This window comes from Amphiura filiformis, chromosome 8 (assembly GCF_039555335.1).
Source record: "Amphiura filiformis chromosome 8, Afil_fr2py, whole genome shotgun sequence".
In the NCBI taxonomy this organism is placed as follows: Eukaryota; Metazoa; Echinodermata; class Ophiuroidea; order Amphilepidida; family Amphiuridae; genus Amphiura; species Amphiura filiformis.
The window spans coordinates 18,231,199-18,248,150 of record NC_092635.1 but is presented as its reverse complement, the minus strand read 5'-3'; the positions used below and the strand labels follow the sequence as shown (position 1 = coordinate 18,248,150).

Below are 16,952 nucleotides of genomic sequence, written 5' to 3'. Positions count from 1 at the left end.
ACTTAGAGACAGCCCGTCACCCATTTCACACTTTCTACTTATTTTACATTTTTACCCCGTAATTTCCCTCATTCTTCAGGCCCTGCCCTCTATCGGTGGCTAATTTACAGTTTAAGCTTGTTTGCTATTGTATTGGGAGCAACATTGTTTCTTTATAGGCCTGCGGCGCAACCTTGAACAATATTGTACTTGAGCTAACCAGGCTAGTCTTTGCGCCGGGAACATTGCGATAATGAGACGGCAACCTTGTTACTACGGTAAACCGTGAGGACCACAGCTTATGTACATCTACCTCCAACAGCCTATACAATTAAGTCGCTGGTTGAAAGGGACGAGGTTGTCAAGCGTTAAGCCTGCAAGGCCACTAAGACTAGGTTGAATTTGCGTTGAAGAAATCCGGCTAGAGTTAAGACTCGGGCTTCGAGAGCGGGCTAGGCTTAGTAGCCTCAAGGCCACCTTAAGACTACGGCTTAATAAGACTCCTGTCGGGAAACTCGCCCTAGGAATCTTATGGTCGAATTCAGAATATAAAAACTCAGGTCATGTCCACGAATAATGTTTCCAACAGGATATGTATACAATATGAATCCTTGTGGACAGATTATAGAGCCCTGTAGTAAGGAATGTGACAAAACATGTTCATCAGAAAAATTATTCTTAATGGAAACTCTGGTAGTTCGATTTTCAAGATACCAAGATACTACAGCACCATGCAATCCAAAACATTTCTCCAGTCTTTCTAAAAGAATGGGATGGTCAACGGTATCGAACGCCGCAGACATGTCAAATAGAACCATGAGAACAACTTTGTTATCATCCAGGGACTGGGGAGCGTCATTCTTGACCTTCAGGAGGGCTGTCTCCGTACGGTGATGTTTCTTATACGAAGACTGATGTTTCTCACCAAGATCAAAGCTGTTCACATGGTTACTAACTTGAGATGACCGGGGAGATGACGCGGCCTTCTCTATTACTTTTGACAATTGACCAAGATATGCGCCTCCAAACCCTTAAACCCCAAAATCAAAAGTTGCAATTTTAACGATTTTCAATGGACGCATCCTTGTATTGCACACAAGCACCACGATCCAATCAATAAAGCACACAATGTAATCATTGGTAACAGGCACAAATGAATCGGAGCGGGACGTTACACTTTTTATTTTCCGTATTGCACAAATTCATTAAAGCATAATGAATAAAGAATAAAATTATAAAATTCAAAAGTTTTTTTTTGTGATTACAAAGCATGTCCATATCATGTTTAAATCACAGTTATTGTGTCCGTAAAACAAAGTCAGTATTTGGTATGTCCACCATTTGCATCAATCGTTGCTTGACAGCGACGTCTCATTGACTCTATCAATCTGCGGATAAAGTTCTGGTCCAAGCCATTCCACTCCTCTACCAGCAAGACCGCTAAGTCATCCAAAGCGGTGTCATTGGTCACCCGTTTGCTCACTTTTCTCTTCAGTTGTGACCATAATCCAAAATTATCAGGTTGTTGACCAGCAAGGATGACTATAACTGACGAGTTTCTTTTTGTGCCTGGTGTAGTTATAAGCTACCGGTATTATGATAGTAAGGCATGTGAGCGTGAGGGTAGCCATATAATGCCTTTAGTCGTGTTCATACGGTCGGACATAAGTCACTTATTACCGGTAATAAGTCACTTTTACCGGTAATAAGTCACTTATGTCCGACCGTGTGAACACGACTTGAGTGTGACAATGGCACAAAAGGAAAACACCATTAATCCCCCCAATTGCGATTATGTAACATTATGCTATTATTATCGAGTTATTATAGAGTTCCTACCTAATTCACATTGTTCACCGATGTAGCCTTCAGGACATCTACAGAATGTTTGGTTCATAATTACAAAACATGAACCACCATTAAGGCAGAATTCTGGTGCGCAACTAGCTGGACCTGCAGGGGAGAGATATGGATATACGCGTAACCTTCAAATATTGACGATTGTGATGCTTGTCTTTAAGTCCCAATGGATATTTACCTCCAATCTAAATGTATTATACTTCCGCATTTTAGAAGGATTTAGCAATGACTCTTCTAAACCGGTCAGTTATTATTGGATGTTTTTCGCACATGGCTCCGATCACGGTTGTTTGATATGATCATTTATTAATCATTTAACAAAACATTATATAATGTTCTATTCTAGACCTGAATAATACCAACAGCTATCACATTAATAAACTGTATATACGGCCACGCGTTTTGAACTCGCCACCCAAAAATGGTGGTTTTGTTACGCTTTTCCAAATCGAGACTCGTTCAAATTGTTATATCTCTGCTTAAACAAAAGGTATTGTAGTGTGTTTGGTGTCATTTTGTAGCTAATGAGTGACCTAACAGACCTCCAAAGGAGGATTGTTTATCAGCTAAGATAGTGGAGTTATAATTTTTTGAGTTCAGAATGGCCGAGATGGTTGTTGTGGCGGTGGCGGCGGTGGCGGTGGCGGTATGTACAAAGTCTATGAGAAATATAGATTTTGTGTGTGCATGTTGAATCAACTGATCATATCTTTGCATCCATATGGGCTACAGGCATGGTTAAGAGCTCTTGTGAAAGGTTATTAATTATGCTAATTGTTTTTAATCATTTTGAACTCTTTATGATTGGTTTAGTCTATAAAATACAAACTTTTACGTACAAAACTACCCGTTTTCATATAGTAAGCAATGCGGATGTCTTCAAAATCTAAAAGTTGCTGTAAATATTTAATTACTTATCCTATCATAGTCAAAGTATACATTTTCTGAGAGGAAATTTGATGAGGAATCTAAATATGGACTTACTTTTTCTGTATGGGTTAGGGGTAAAATGTTTCAGTTCAAAATATGTTGAATTGTAAAAAAAATTGAACATATTTTGGGACACCCTGTATTCTGAGATTACCAAACAGCTGTGATTTTTTTCTTCCCCAGTCAGTAGGATCCCCCTAACCTCTAACCAAATCAATGTTGTTTACTTTCAGTTTATAACTGCAAGTTAGTAATAAGCAATGCATTAAGTGACCCATTTTTTATTTGGAATTTTTTATTCCACCCTGTATAACTTCAAGGTCACCCTGTACAATGAGTTGAAATGTGTATATTTGAATTGCTTATGCCTTCAGCTTTTCAAAAATGTATACTTTTGCTAGTTTAGGGTTGATAGTTGTGTAGATATTCTAATTTGAAACTTGATTGGTGTAAAAATTCATAATATTTGTGATGTAACGCTAAGGGTGGCGAGTTCAAAACACACGGCCATACACATATATTTTGCAGCTATTATTGACATAGATTTTCGTTTCTTTATCAAATTATTCACCCTTTTCTGCTTTTTTGTGGTACTTTTAATTCTATAAACTGTATGTTTGTGTGAAAATTGAGGGCACTATTTACATATATTTGAAATCTAAATTAGCCAAATAATATGAGTTATACCATGATACCTTACATTTCATGATAAATATTTTTTTTTAAATTCCCTTGTCATTTGTTAGTCTTTTTGCTGATGTTCTAATACCATTATACTAGTGTCTGCCCCTTGCAAGGATGCAAACAAGTTTTAAGAATAAAATCATTGTTCAACTTTTTTTAAAGGTAGTCAGAATTTTTTTCTGTCCATTTTTCCTTAAAGGTCGGGGGAAACTTGTTTACAATTTTTAAAGTGTTCCCTAAAAGTAACTGTATCCCATATGCTCCAGCGAGGGCCGTTTTTTAAGACCTTTAAGTTCCTTACATGGTGTTACAAAAAATGGAAACCTACTTTTGACAGTTATCCCAACTAATGTACAGATCTTTCATAAGTGGTGACAAAAGAAAAAGTCGCAAGAATAAGTTCATTGTGCTGGTATTAATAAAAAATTATGAAAATGCACTTTGTCCACGGGTAAATTTAAATAGGGTGTTTCTTACAAAAACACACTTTGTTGAATATCATTGCATATTCATACATTAACGATGAAGTAGATAAAGCTGCTGTTAAGGGGTTGTTTGGAATGACAGGTGAGTCAGGGGTCAAAAACAAAATTTTTACCTTTTTGACCTCAGCACATGTGTATGTATGATCTGCCATACAAAAATTTAAAAAGCAATACCTCAAAGTAACATTTTTTAATGTTTTTTGTCATAATCACGCTTTTCTACAAATTTCATCTGTTTGTACCGGGGGCGTGTCTGGTACCTTGAATAATAATACAGAATTGTGACGTTATATTCTTCTTAACCTATCTTAGATATGCCTATTATTTCAATTGTTATACTGTTCTGGTTGGTTTATTGCATAGACTGTAATCTGTATAGAAATTATGCAATATGACGTCGAGCATGACAGAGTCATCTTCATTCAAATAAAATTCAGGTACCCGTAAGGTACCACGGAGCAATTCGCACGATAATACAATAAAACAGATAAAAGGTATGAATGGTTGTGGAATCGAATTGCAGACCTGTCCCTCTGTCACCTTAGAACTGCATCTCGTAGGCAATGGTAGGTAATAAACCAACCGGAACGGTATAACAATTGAAATAACAGCATGTCTTGGTCTCAATTCAAGATGTGCAATTTGGACACACCTACTCGTTGGCTGATTAATACTTCAACAGTTCCTCAAAGCGATATCAGAAAAGCCACTATCTCATTGTTCATTGGCCCGCAGTATGCGCTCGCCCCGGGGCACTCAACTTTAGAATTGATGGGTATATGTGCCTACAAGCGTCGCGAAGTAGGCGCATATCAGTACAAAACGTTGGGGGTTTTATTATAAAAAAAAAGGGTCATTATGTACAATCAAAATGAAAAAGGGGTCATTGGGTATAATATTTTGAAAACTGTAGGTGCCTGGTCATCGGGTATAGTCGGCTTCAAAAGAGGGGCATATATTGACAGGCACATACCGTCACCTCTAAAGTTGATGCCCCCGGGTGCTCGCATTATATTTTGTTCATGGCTCGGCTTTTAAAACTCCCACACATCACAATAAGGCTATTGAAAAGTGTATAGAATAGCTAATGATAGACCGGTCCCTGCGATTAGTCGCGGACCCGAGCGACAATATAGTAAACACATCGAGTTTATAACACAAGTGACAGAAGTCGTGAATTATGGAGGGTTTCATTGAACTTCTACCAGCAAAATATGGAATAATACTAACACAAGACACCAATCGAGATGATGATACCAGCCATAATGGAAGGCTTGTATTTGACCTTCTTATGAATCCAATTTCGTGGCGAGAAGTTGAAAAGGTAATGTATATTTCAAGAAATTTGGGTTCAAAAATTCCGTATCAGCTCGTATCATCAATTCCGTAAATATGGCGTATAGAGGCACAACTTGACAATAAACTGAACTATTTAAACGTAAAGGACGCACTGGATGCACATAAATTTGTGTTTCCTTGCTGGCGGAATAGTTGCAAAACTCTTTTTGTCAAAAAAGTTGGACAATTTATGAATTATGATTGGCAAAATAGCGAAAGGAAATAGACTTTTCCAACCATGTAAAACTACACTGGGTTGTTGACATGGTCGACATACATTAAGGCATATGCATGTTCCTAAAGTAGGAGGTAAGTACTATAATTAATTGTTTAAAGTGCTCAACATACCAGCAAAAAGTCATAGGGTCATCAGAGTACAGGGACTTTGTGAAATACTGGGTACAAAAAAAAAGTGCGTGAGCCGATATGCAACATCAAATATAAAAGCCGATTTACATAATTTCCCATGACCTTACAGAAGTGATCGTGCTCAAATATAAAACTATAGAGTTTGGTCCTTGATATGCACCATCAATTGTGTAATTGTGATCAATATTGCTAGGCAAACAATCACAGCAAATATGCCAAAATCCTCCCATTTCTCCTCCATTTACAAACAAATAAACCCATCCCTTAAAAGTGGATTTCCGTTGATTTGAGCCACCGTGTATTCCAGTCTTGTGATTAATTAGTATAAGTATTAATCGAATATGAATTTATGATCAATTATTGTTAAAGTATCTGGTGACATATCAGGTCGAAATAGGGTATTAGCAGTTTTAGTTTGCACGTATGTTATTGCATATAATAAGTTATTATACATGTCAAGTGTTCCAGCACTGTGGCGTTCAATACAAAGTAAATTTTTAATTCAGTTTAGTATCAAAAGGATTATGACCCCCTCCCAAAAAAGGCTGAAAATTAAACGTAAGTTAACACTAATACTGATGAATGACGTCACTTTAAATTCAAATGCACGTAGTTTTTATGGACATACCTGTTGCATCAGGTGATCGGAAACAGATGGTTGGATCTGATGACTCTGGGAGAGAATTGCAAAGATGATCAATTTCAAGAGGACTTCCACTTCTACACCTATTGCCAACCTGAAGTACAAAGTAGTCGGTGATGTATAAGTGCATGTGGGGTTTCTCAAATTCCAATGAAATTAATGCGATTATGAGAATATATTTTATGACGAGATCCTGAGCATGGAAAATCTTATTTCAACTGATTTATCATGTTTATTGCATTTCTACATGCATACTGAATTATACGGACATAGGAATACTGTTTGGGCGCCCTACAGATTTATATACTATGCCTGGAAAATTTAATTTGACACTCTTTTCTTTTCCTTATAATCAAATTTCTTTTCATGTAAACTTCAAGTTTATGTTACTTTAATGATTAAGCGTGCCTACTTTTTCTAATTATGATAGAAGAAAATCTTATGACAATTCTAAAACCTCGTCCTTCAATGAATATATAATATCCCAGTGGGTACAGGTTAGGATTTCGACGTTGTATCAACTTTACAACGTCGGGTGGTTCCACTGGGATATACTACGTTGGTTTGATTCATTTCTACAGTATAAAAATGGTTTCCGCTTTGAGATAATGTTTCTGTTTTTGGTGTCAATATATGAAGTATAATGTTGTATAAAAGTGGTAAGTTTGTGGTGACGATCACATAAGAATGTTTGAAATACTTTATGAATATGAGCAGGAAAGCCCGTCACTTGGTTGATTTCAACCCATATCTCCATTGCATCATGATTGCATCTAGGCAGGGTCGGGCGTAAGCCTGGGGCGTAAGTCCATCCTCTTTCAATATAGCAGCTCACGCTCAGACATGTTAAGTTAGCAACACTGTGCTGAATGTAGCTGAGTGTGAATGGCAATTTGACTACTTTCTCTATTAAACTACTGAACGGGCAAACTGTGCAATGTGTCCCATAGAATAAGTTTTTTATGTCAGATTTGCACTCATCGCGACTTACCTCCAAACACAGAGATCTGCATGGCGTGTACGTCTGTAGGAATGCCATGAATAGATTTGTTGTTTCTCCAGTGCATTTGGTATGAAGCAATGAACAGAGTACTCGTGTACCTTCTGGATGGCATTCTGAATTGATATACATTGATAGTGTGTTGTATTGAGCTTTGATGTCGTCCATCGTATTACCCATTCCATGATGGTTGGGAAGGGTGGTTTTATTGTATGGCAAAATATCCAGACACTCTTGTATAACAACTGGCTCACAATCTGTTGACCAGAAAACAGGAATACTTCAATTATTTGAAAAAGTTCATTTGGATCGTTTCATTTTACTGTTAACAGATTTCTTTTTGTACAAATCTAGAAAAATAATGAAGATATTAAACTCACATTTTAGTGACGTTTCACCACTACACTAGTGGTTTCATCAGACTGGCAATTCAGTCTTTAGGCAATTGAATAACTTTTGCACTAATCCATGGTTTTTTCTTTGTGTCTTTTTTGTAGCCAAGGACTTTCTTGGATGTTTCGTTGAATGTTGTCTTGATTCCTTCCCACATAGTTTCAGTGTCTGTCTGGTTGCTCCAGCAGTGGTGGGGCAAATCTTCCCACTATTTCTACCTCTTAGTTTCTCCTGTGTTCAGGGTTTTTTTAGCGTGAAGATATCATATTCTTTTGGATAGTTTGGCTTTTTTTTGACATGGAAGTTCAAGTGTATATTTATAATACAGAGGTCTTCCATTGGTTGTTGATCATAATGTAGTTTATTTTGGTGTGGGTCTAGCGACTTTCATGTCCACTGGCGGCTGTCCTTCTTTTGTTTGAACATTGTGTTTGTAATATAAAAAAAGGTTGTTTACTGCACAGGTTAAGCAGTTTTTCCCCTCAGTCATTCCTTATATATCAATGCGTGGATAATATTACGGAAATAAAAATCACTCTAAAATGTTAAGAGCTATAGCACTTGATTGTACAGGAGAAAGTGTATACTATTCACATTGGTCATTCCACTGAAATCAGAGTTTTACATAATACACGAAGGACAAGAAATGAAAGTGATATGCGTAATAAGTAGGTCTCCTAGCATCCTTAGTGTGTGTAGATTTCAAATGGAGTCACCCAATAGCGATTTAATACATGTTTATTCTTACCCATGTTACCGAAGACATTTCCCCCGGGCACCTCGAAAATGGACGGAAATGGTGTAATGGAGTCGTACATGTAATCATATGATGAACTTGGTACCGACATGGAGACTGTAATGAAATAGAAAACAAAAAGGATAATGTTTACTGATCGACAGAATATGATTGTTCTTGTCATTAGCCTGGGGAATTGAACTTCCACAACGCGTTGCCGATTCTAAACATCTCAAAAAAAGTAACTAACCCCCCTTAAATAGTGACCATTACTCAAAAACGGGTGATTGTATTACAAATCTGTACAATGCGTTGGAAGCAAAACTAATACATTTTGACACCTCATTTGCAGCAATTGACTAAAAGCTACTAAATATTGACGTCACATCGTACATTTAAATCTATGTAACCCAAGATTTGAAAGTTGCAGTAAATTGTATTGATTTTGTATTCAGTGTAATGGAAGGAAATTTGTGTAATGATATCTGCGTGTTTTTGTATTGTAAAAATTTGTATGTAAGTGCAACTTTCAAATCTGGACATCACTACATTAAATTGACCGGTGTTTTATTGTTTTCTGGGCTATCGTATCAAATGAGGTGTCAAAATGCGCAGAAATAAATTCTGCTTCCAACGAATTTTACAGATCTGTAATACAATAGCTCCTTTTTGAATAATAGCTATTATGTAAGGATGGTTAGTTACTTTTTTTGAGATGTTTATAATGCGTTGTTCTAGACCTAAATTACAGAATAGCAAACGTAGATTTATTACAAGCGTCGGATCTCCCCACAAAGTACAGAGTACGAATTCCAAACGTTCTCAAATTATGTAGGAAGCATTTACAAGCTCCAGACGTTCGGCCGTCCCTACACATCAAAGAGCCGCTAACATAATTATGTTTCCTATGATCGAATCTCCAAGTACATAATTTCAAAGCTTGGCGCCTCTCATAGATTAAGGAACATCACATGCTAATCAGTGAACAACTATTGGACATCAGTCGTAGGTTTTCCTAGTACTGGACCTCTCTATAAAATGCGATTTGTAAGGATTTGGGATTCTAATAGTACAATTAAACAGCACACACCATTGAATATTTGGATAAGTACGTTAACATTGAAATATCTTACAGAGTACAAATCCGCGGTTGAATGATGCACACCGACGTCGCCCGGCTAATAATTACACTATACAGCAAGGGATACTGAAATGAATACACGGGATCGATACACGTGGATGTGCTATGCACGATTGATATTCAGACGATAAATCTTTGGATACCGGGTTTGAAAATGATGAATATCTCCCGTAAATGATTTCGTATAAAGAAACCAGATGTGGTTCCTTGGACTTGAATATATATTTTTAACAGATATGATAGTCGTTAGTTTGCGCTTTGAGATACTAGCTTGCGTCTTGAGTCAAAAACTGACAATATTTTTGATTTATATGTGCCGAATTATATAGCGCAGTGCCCGGGGGGCACTTCCATAGTGGATACGCATCATGTGCCTCGGGAATGACCCCCTATTTCAAACCGGCTTGTACCCAATGACCCCCTTTTTGTGTTATGGTCCTACCTATTACCCAATGACCCCCTTTAAAAAAATTCATGTACTCAATGACCCCCTTTTTCTATTTCCTGCTATACCCAATGACCCCCTTTTAATTCCCAAATTTAGGTGGTATTTGTGTTCTCCTCCAGAAATAATGAGATTTTTCACATTTCCAAGGTGGCCAAGTTGTTTTACGTAGTTTGGCACTTATTTATGTGTACTTAATGATACTCTTTTGGCAATCCTGTACTCAATGACTCCCATTTTACTTTTTGTTACCCCAATGACCATCCTTTTTTAAAGTTTCATACCGAATGACCCCATTTTTATTCAGGTTGTGTACTGAATGACCCCATATTTTTGTAATTGTACATTTGACCTGAATGCCCCTACTTTTAACATGGCCGAGGCACATCCCTGCCATTTCAGATAGGGAGTGCCCCCCCCCCCCCCGGCGCAGTGTATAGGCAAACCATATGACCTATGGTGTACCATGCTCGACTAACACACAGCGAGGACAGTAACCGGGCTAATCGGTGCTGTTGTCAGTAGCCTTAGTCAGATGACCTTCGGCCCATGATACGACACAAAACTATTAAACAGGTCGATATAAAATGGCTATGCGTATCGGTGGATTCAACCTACCATGGCGATTTCTGCCATGCCATGAAGATATCGGGGCGATGTCACTGTGTGATGCGTTCCTTTAGTTAGATAATGTTTGTGAGTTACATTGTAAGGACCAACGCACTGAAGGGTCTATCCAATCAATATTCATGAGAGTGTACATTCAACGTCCAGTTATCGAAATTGGGTGACTTGTGTTTGGCAGGTGTGAAATATATCTGACTGGGTGTTTTAATTACGTAACGTATTAAGGTTTGGCATCATTAAATGGCTGCCTAGTGCTGTTAAATGCTTAGATTTTATAATAATAATTATTATTTTCTTTATTCATTCCTTTCTTTTCCTTTCTCTGCACTTATTTTTTCTTATGCACACACTTAAGCAGTGGCGTAGATTTCGTTTTGACATGGGGGGGGTAAGTACCGGTACAGTGAACCTTATGGTACAAATGCGCGGGGAAATTTTAGCATAGGCCTATTGAAACTAAACTGGTGAAATATAGGACAAAAGTGGAATTAATTCGCGCGAAGGGCTAAAAATGGCATTTTGTGGCTAAAATGACCCAAATATGAGGTTAATTTTGACAGAAACCAATACACAGGTGTCAATATTGGGGGGGGTTATATCGACCATCCCCCCTGGCAACTCCAACCCCCTGCCCCGATCTACGCCTATGTAATTTAGAGCCATGGGACTGCATCGCTCTCCTTCTCCCTCTCTCTCCTTCTCCCCCTCTTCCTTTCCTTTTCTTGTCTTCCTCCCCTCCCCTACAATCTCGATCACCCATCCGCTTCTCCTCTTTTCACCTCTCGACCCTCCTTCACTACCTCAATTGGACCTGGCTTTTAAAATGGATATATCAATATCACACACATAATCCATTTGACCACAAACCCCTCAGCAACCTTAGCAAACATATCAGTAAGTGATATAGGCCTCATTTTATCAATGTTTGGCGGGTGTTGTTTGGGAATGCAGACAATAATGGCAGATTTTCACTGTGTGACATAATTCCCTCAAAAGAACAGTTCAACACAAAAGGGCCACTCAATTCGTAAGCGAATTTGGAAGGAATTCCTTCCGGGCCACTTGATTATAAGGTTTTAACTCTATAAGCTCTCTATATCCCATGGTTGGAAGCTCATAATGATCCAAAGGATTAACACGGGAGGATACACTGACAAACCTGGAATTGATGGCATTAGTCATTGCCTAGTGGTTAGCCCTATCCACTCTTGGGATATCGATGTCAAGATCAGAATTGCAATTGCTGGAATTAAGCATACACTTGATTTGTTGATACCATTTACGTGGTTAAGTCTTATAACTTTATAACTCTATCCGCATTATAATAATACACTTTAGCTTTCTCAATTTCTCTCTTCACCTCGTTACGAAACTGGTGCCAATTTGTGATTTTATGACTTTCAAATGCAGCTTGACGTTTTGATATGAGTTTCTTTATACGTAGGATATTATCAGTCTGATGGATTTGAGTTGTTTAGTAGGAAAATAAAGTTCCATACCCTTGTTTAACAGAGAATACAGAGCATCTGGTTTATTTTGAGTAGTATTGCATCCATGGTCCTCACTCCACGTTTTCAACTCTAACCCTAACCCTAACCATAACTCTAACCCTAACCCTGAATCCTAAATTCATCTACCAAATACTCTAATACTATCACCACGAATAGACCGGGTAAACCTGAACTTACCTGTGTTTTTAGCAGTGGTGAATTTAGGCTTCCATAGAATAATTGCTGAGAGAGCAGATGGTGGTAAATAATGGGTTTGGATATTAGGTAGAATGAGATCCAGGGTTGCCTGGCCTCGAGTGAGAAATGTAATTATCTGACTAAGGCTATTACCACGGGTTAGAGCATTTTATGTTCATTCGGTTGAAATCACCAAAAATACAAAACCCCATTTCATGATAACAAGTCAGTGGGAACAAGATAGTCAGTTGTTTCGATAAGATACTTCTCGAGGACAGATTGGAAATGGAATCAGTTATTAATGTAAACACAACAACCAGCTAAGCAGATATTCCGTTTGGTAATCGGTATGGCATGCTACCCACAAACATTCCAGCTACTCAGTAACCTGGATATCCAGTTATATGGAAGGGATTTCGTTCTTATAACGTAGATAACCTCACCACCACCATGGCCACATTCTTTGTGATAACACTAGTTTTATATCGAGAAAGTACAAATTTAAACAAAGTTCTCACGACTTACATTGTGGAGGTTGGTGGCCTGCGACCAGCATCCACTGGTCTTCAATGCCGACTGATGTTGGTTTTGTTGGTAGCGGGAGATTGGGTCATCTGACCGGAAGTAGCAACGGATGTTGACCTCCGACGGTCAAATGAATGGATGACCGAGTCATAAAACCAACATCAGTCGGCATTCAAAGCCAACATCAGTCGGCATTGAAGACCAGTGGATGCTGGTCGCAGGCCACCAACCTCCACAATGTAAGTCGTGAGAACTTTGTTTAAATTTCATGATACTTTCTCGATATGAATACACCACGACGGTTAAACATTCACGCCCGCAACACTAGTTTTTATTTAACAACAAATAAATAATATAGAGAATAGGATATTATTTTTAAGATAATTTGTTTCTGGGAGCAATATAAAAAACACAAGGAGCCTAAAAAGCTATAACCATAGTACAACACCAGCAAGCTGGGAAAGCCCAAAGGAGAATGAGAAAGAAAGATGCGTAATGCTGACAAGATGCATGGAAACAAAAAACAAACAAACACGATAAAACAATTATATACTACAGGACAAACATATAAGTAGCAAATGCACAAGCTGAAGAAACCGATTACCGTGGCATAGGTGATTGACATGATTGAGGAGAATAGATATGATAGTAATACAGAGAGGGTGGGAGAGAGGCATAAGTGAGAGAGAAACGGGGTAAGGAAAGAAAAGGGAGGAAAAGGAGAAGCGAAGATGAAAGATGTCTTTCTCACCAGTTTCACAAAATTCTCCGTAGTAGTCATCGGAACAAGTGCACAAAGCAGTGTTAACAAATGTTGTACAGTTGCCTCCGTGTAAACATGGGTTCGGTTCACACGGATCAGGTGGTCTATCTGTTGCAATGAAACAAAGTTATATGGTAAGAAATAACACGATAAATAGGTCAGGATGGTAGATGATGCTAGATGCACTGCACTAGAAAATCTACTTGCTGCTAGATGGTAATTTGCATCAGATGGTATACACGTGGAAAACTAAGATATTTCATCTACAGCTTCTACAATGGATGTTGAATGACCACTCTGCTTCTACAAGGAATGCAAAAAACAGGTTTGCTATAATAATGGGTATACTGTTATATATAACTAGTACTAGGCCTACCATGAAATAACATTATGGCTTGGATAAAATAGTGCAAAACTATACCAGTGTCTCAGTGAAATGTAGATAGGAATTAGACAGAAGTTCCAAACCATGAACTAAACAACAATAGTAACTTGAGCAACTACTACGATACACTTTCGTATATGGTTAATGCCAATTAGTGCTATCAAGTGGGATCAAGTGTTAAGTGGAAATGTTATGTAAGAATAAGAAATAGAAAGATGGCTTTTAAACATGAATAAACAACAGTACTAATTAGCTCATCACAATCAACGGTTGGCTTAGAAAGAACATGAGTTGTTAAAATACGCTAATAAGAAACAGCGGGGAAGCAAAGCATGTGTGTAGCCACTAATGTAAAACGCACTGAATGGATAAGTAGCGCAGAGTTATCCAAGCAATTCCAATATCCGTATAGCGACATACCACTTTCACAGAGTGTTCCGAAATATCCATCTGGACATTGACAAAACCCAGCTCCAAGAAAAGAGACACATGTCGCACCGTGCAAACAGGGGTTATGGCCACAATAAGACGTGCTTTCTTCCATATCAGATGAGTATGATAACTCTAAAGAGCTTGATTGAGAATCTGAAATGTAGTTACCCGTTAGTTATGACAGATGTAGTTATTAAAGGTATAAGTATAGATTGTGGAATCAGCAACATATGAAATAAACATCATGGTACGCGAGTGGTTGAGTATTGCAGTAAAATGCCTGACAGACAAATTCACCACTTACACAAATCGTCAGAAGATCATTTTGCTGTTGGTGTTTTTTATGTTTTCGAAACAGAAATGCTGGTCGATGTCACAAAAGTCATATGCTGTTTATGACAATTCAGATCTAAGAGCTATTGTAAAGCTGGTTTCTTAATTAAAGGCCTAAGAATGCTTCACGATGAGGCCCCTTGCTTTAGTTAAGGGGCATGCAGTTTGATTTACAGGCAGATGCACCCCCGCACACGCCTCCCACACACAGTCTACACCCACCCCAACCTACACTCTAATGACCGCCTATTCATTTTTTTGAATAGAAAGTCTATTCATTTTTTTAAAATAGAAACTCATCAATTTGAATAGATCCCTTATCATTTTTAAATCGAATCATATCGTTTGATGCGATTTAGTATCAACATCGCAGAAAACTTTGAATCGACACACTCATCAAAATGACGTCAACGATAATGAGGGATTTCATTGGTCAAAAGTACGCACGCTGCTGTATCCGGGGTCTTGGTCGGCCGCCATTACACATTTGTACAGTACGGTGGGGACATAGGCACTAGTAAGAAATCCACTTTTATTGATATATTCAACGTACTGAATGGTCTATTGTTCTATTGTGTCCGATTTGAGCGCTGACATATTGGAAAATGTTGCCAATCAATATTCATGAGAGTGTACATTCAACGTCCAATTTTCGAAATTGGGTGACTTGTGCTTGGCAGGTGTAAAATACATCTGACTGGGCGTTTTAAATACGTAACGCATAAAGGCATTGGCATCATCGAATGGCTGCCTATATTGCTGTTAGTGTTAGGCCTATGTGTGTGTGTGTGGGGTGGGGGGGGGGGCTGTGTTTATTTTCTATAATAATTATTATAAGGCCTACATTTATTTGTCATTCATTTCTTTTCCTTTCTCTGCACTTGCTAAAGTATCAATCCCTCTTCTTATCTCCCTTCCCTTCTCCATCCCCTCTTACGCAAGTTTTGTCCCCTCTCATTCCTATCATTTTCCTCACCTTTCTATTTATTTACGTCTATTTATTTATTTCTCTTTATTTCTTCCTCTTTCTCTCTTCCTCCGGTCCCCTCTCATTCTTCATATCCCTCCTTCAACCTCATCCCCACCAAGACCTCTCACAGAAGAGCTGCCCCCTTCAGTACGCCACTGATTATGACATTCTCCTTCTTAAAATAAAATAAAATAAAATCTCAATTTGTAAAACAACTTTTATATAGGCCTATACCGGTATACTTTTTAATATTATATGTTACATGTATACATAGCTCCCGGGACGTAGCTATTTAATACCATTATAGACATGGCAGCCATGATGTGTAATCATTCAGCAGGCGCATTCAATTTATTTAAATGAAGCACCTAATGTCAGTGGGGTGACAACGAACTATGCATTAGCGGCTAATGTGTGCCTTTTGTGCTTACGGCTACTCAATCACACCCTTGGGTTTATGTATAACAATAGGTACTTTTCATTCCATTAAGCGCTTTCACGCGACTTGCATTTGATCACTTATTGACAGTAGCCTGCTAGGTAAAGCGTTAATACACTGTCGGGTCAGCTTACCGATTTAATGGTGGAAGCCCTTTGTCCCAAACAAAAGGTACCTTTCGATGAATAGCTTGTCAGATTTCAAATCGGCACACGGTTTCAATGCGTTACGTAATCTATTTCCTCTCCATCTTATAATACCTCCATGGATATATTAATCTAGCATCTGTATTTTTGTGTTCATTATGTTTTAAAAGTACGTTAGAATCTCAGTTGAAATAATAGGAAACAAAACCACGGGTGAAGAACACAGGGCAAACGCTATTTAACACCATAGATTTTATATTTTCAAGCAAATACATTATAATTTTCTGCCATCCTCTTTTAAGACCGTAATTTTATAGATAATTTCTGTAATACGTGTCACCATGCTATCAAATACACTCGATGGCTATTTAACACCACAGTGTTGAGTCGTATAGTGTTCTCTCTTAGCGTGAAGCGGACAAGAGATGACGCATTTCCCCAAATTAACATGACTAGAATTTTAACCAGATTCTAGTCAAATAGATTCAAATAAATTGAATGGATTCTAATCAACTGCAACTAGTAAACTATTCATTTTTTGATATATTACGTATTATTTTGATAAGGATCAAATCAATTTGAATAGTTATCTAATCATTTTGATTAGATAACTTGTAAAAAAAATGATTAGTTCCCCTCAT

General features: G+C 37.9%; 1 protein-coding gene across 4 annotated transcripts in view; it reads right to left on the bottom strand.

Annotated features, from left to right (window-relative positions):
• The window catches only part of LOC140158740 (uncharacterized), a 92,000-nt gene that overhangs the window by 8,613 nt on the left and 66,435 nt on the right, over window positions 1–16,952 (bottom strand). For 2 of the 4 annotated variants that reach the window (XM_072181946.1, XM_072181945.1), the window contains exons 9-14: window positions 14,412–14,576; window positions 13,595–13,714; window positions 8,430–8,534; window positions 7,280–7,545; window positions 6,274–6,382; window positions 1,819–1,932 (exon numbers count right to left, since the gene is read on the bottom strand). In XM_072181946.1, the coding sequence (XP_072038047.1) occupies window positions 1,819–1,932; window positions 6,274–6,382; window positions 7,280–7,545; window positions 8,430–8,534; window positions 13,595–13,714; window positions 14,412–14,576 (879 nt within the window). The remainder of the gene's footprint in view (window positions 1–1,818; window positions 1,933–6,273; window positions 6,383–7,279; window positions 7,546–8,429; window positions 8,535–13,594; window positions 13,715–14,411; window positions 14,577–16,952) is intronic. The other 2 variants (XM_072181947.1, XM_072181948.1) reach the window with 2 other exon arrangements.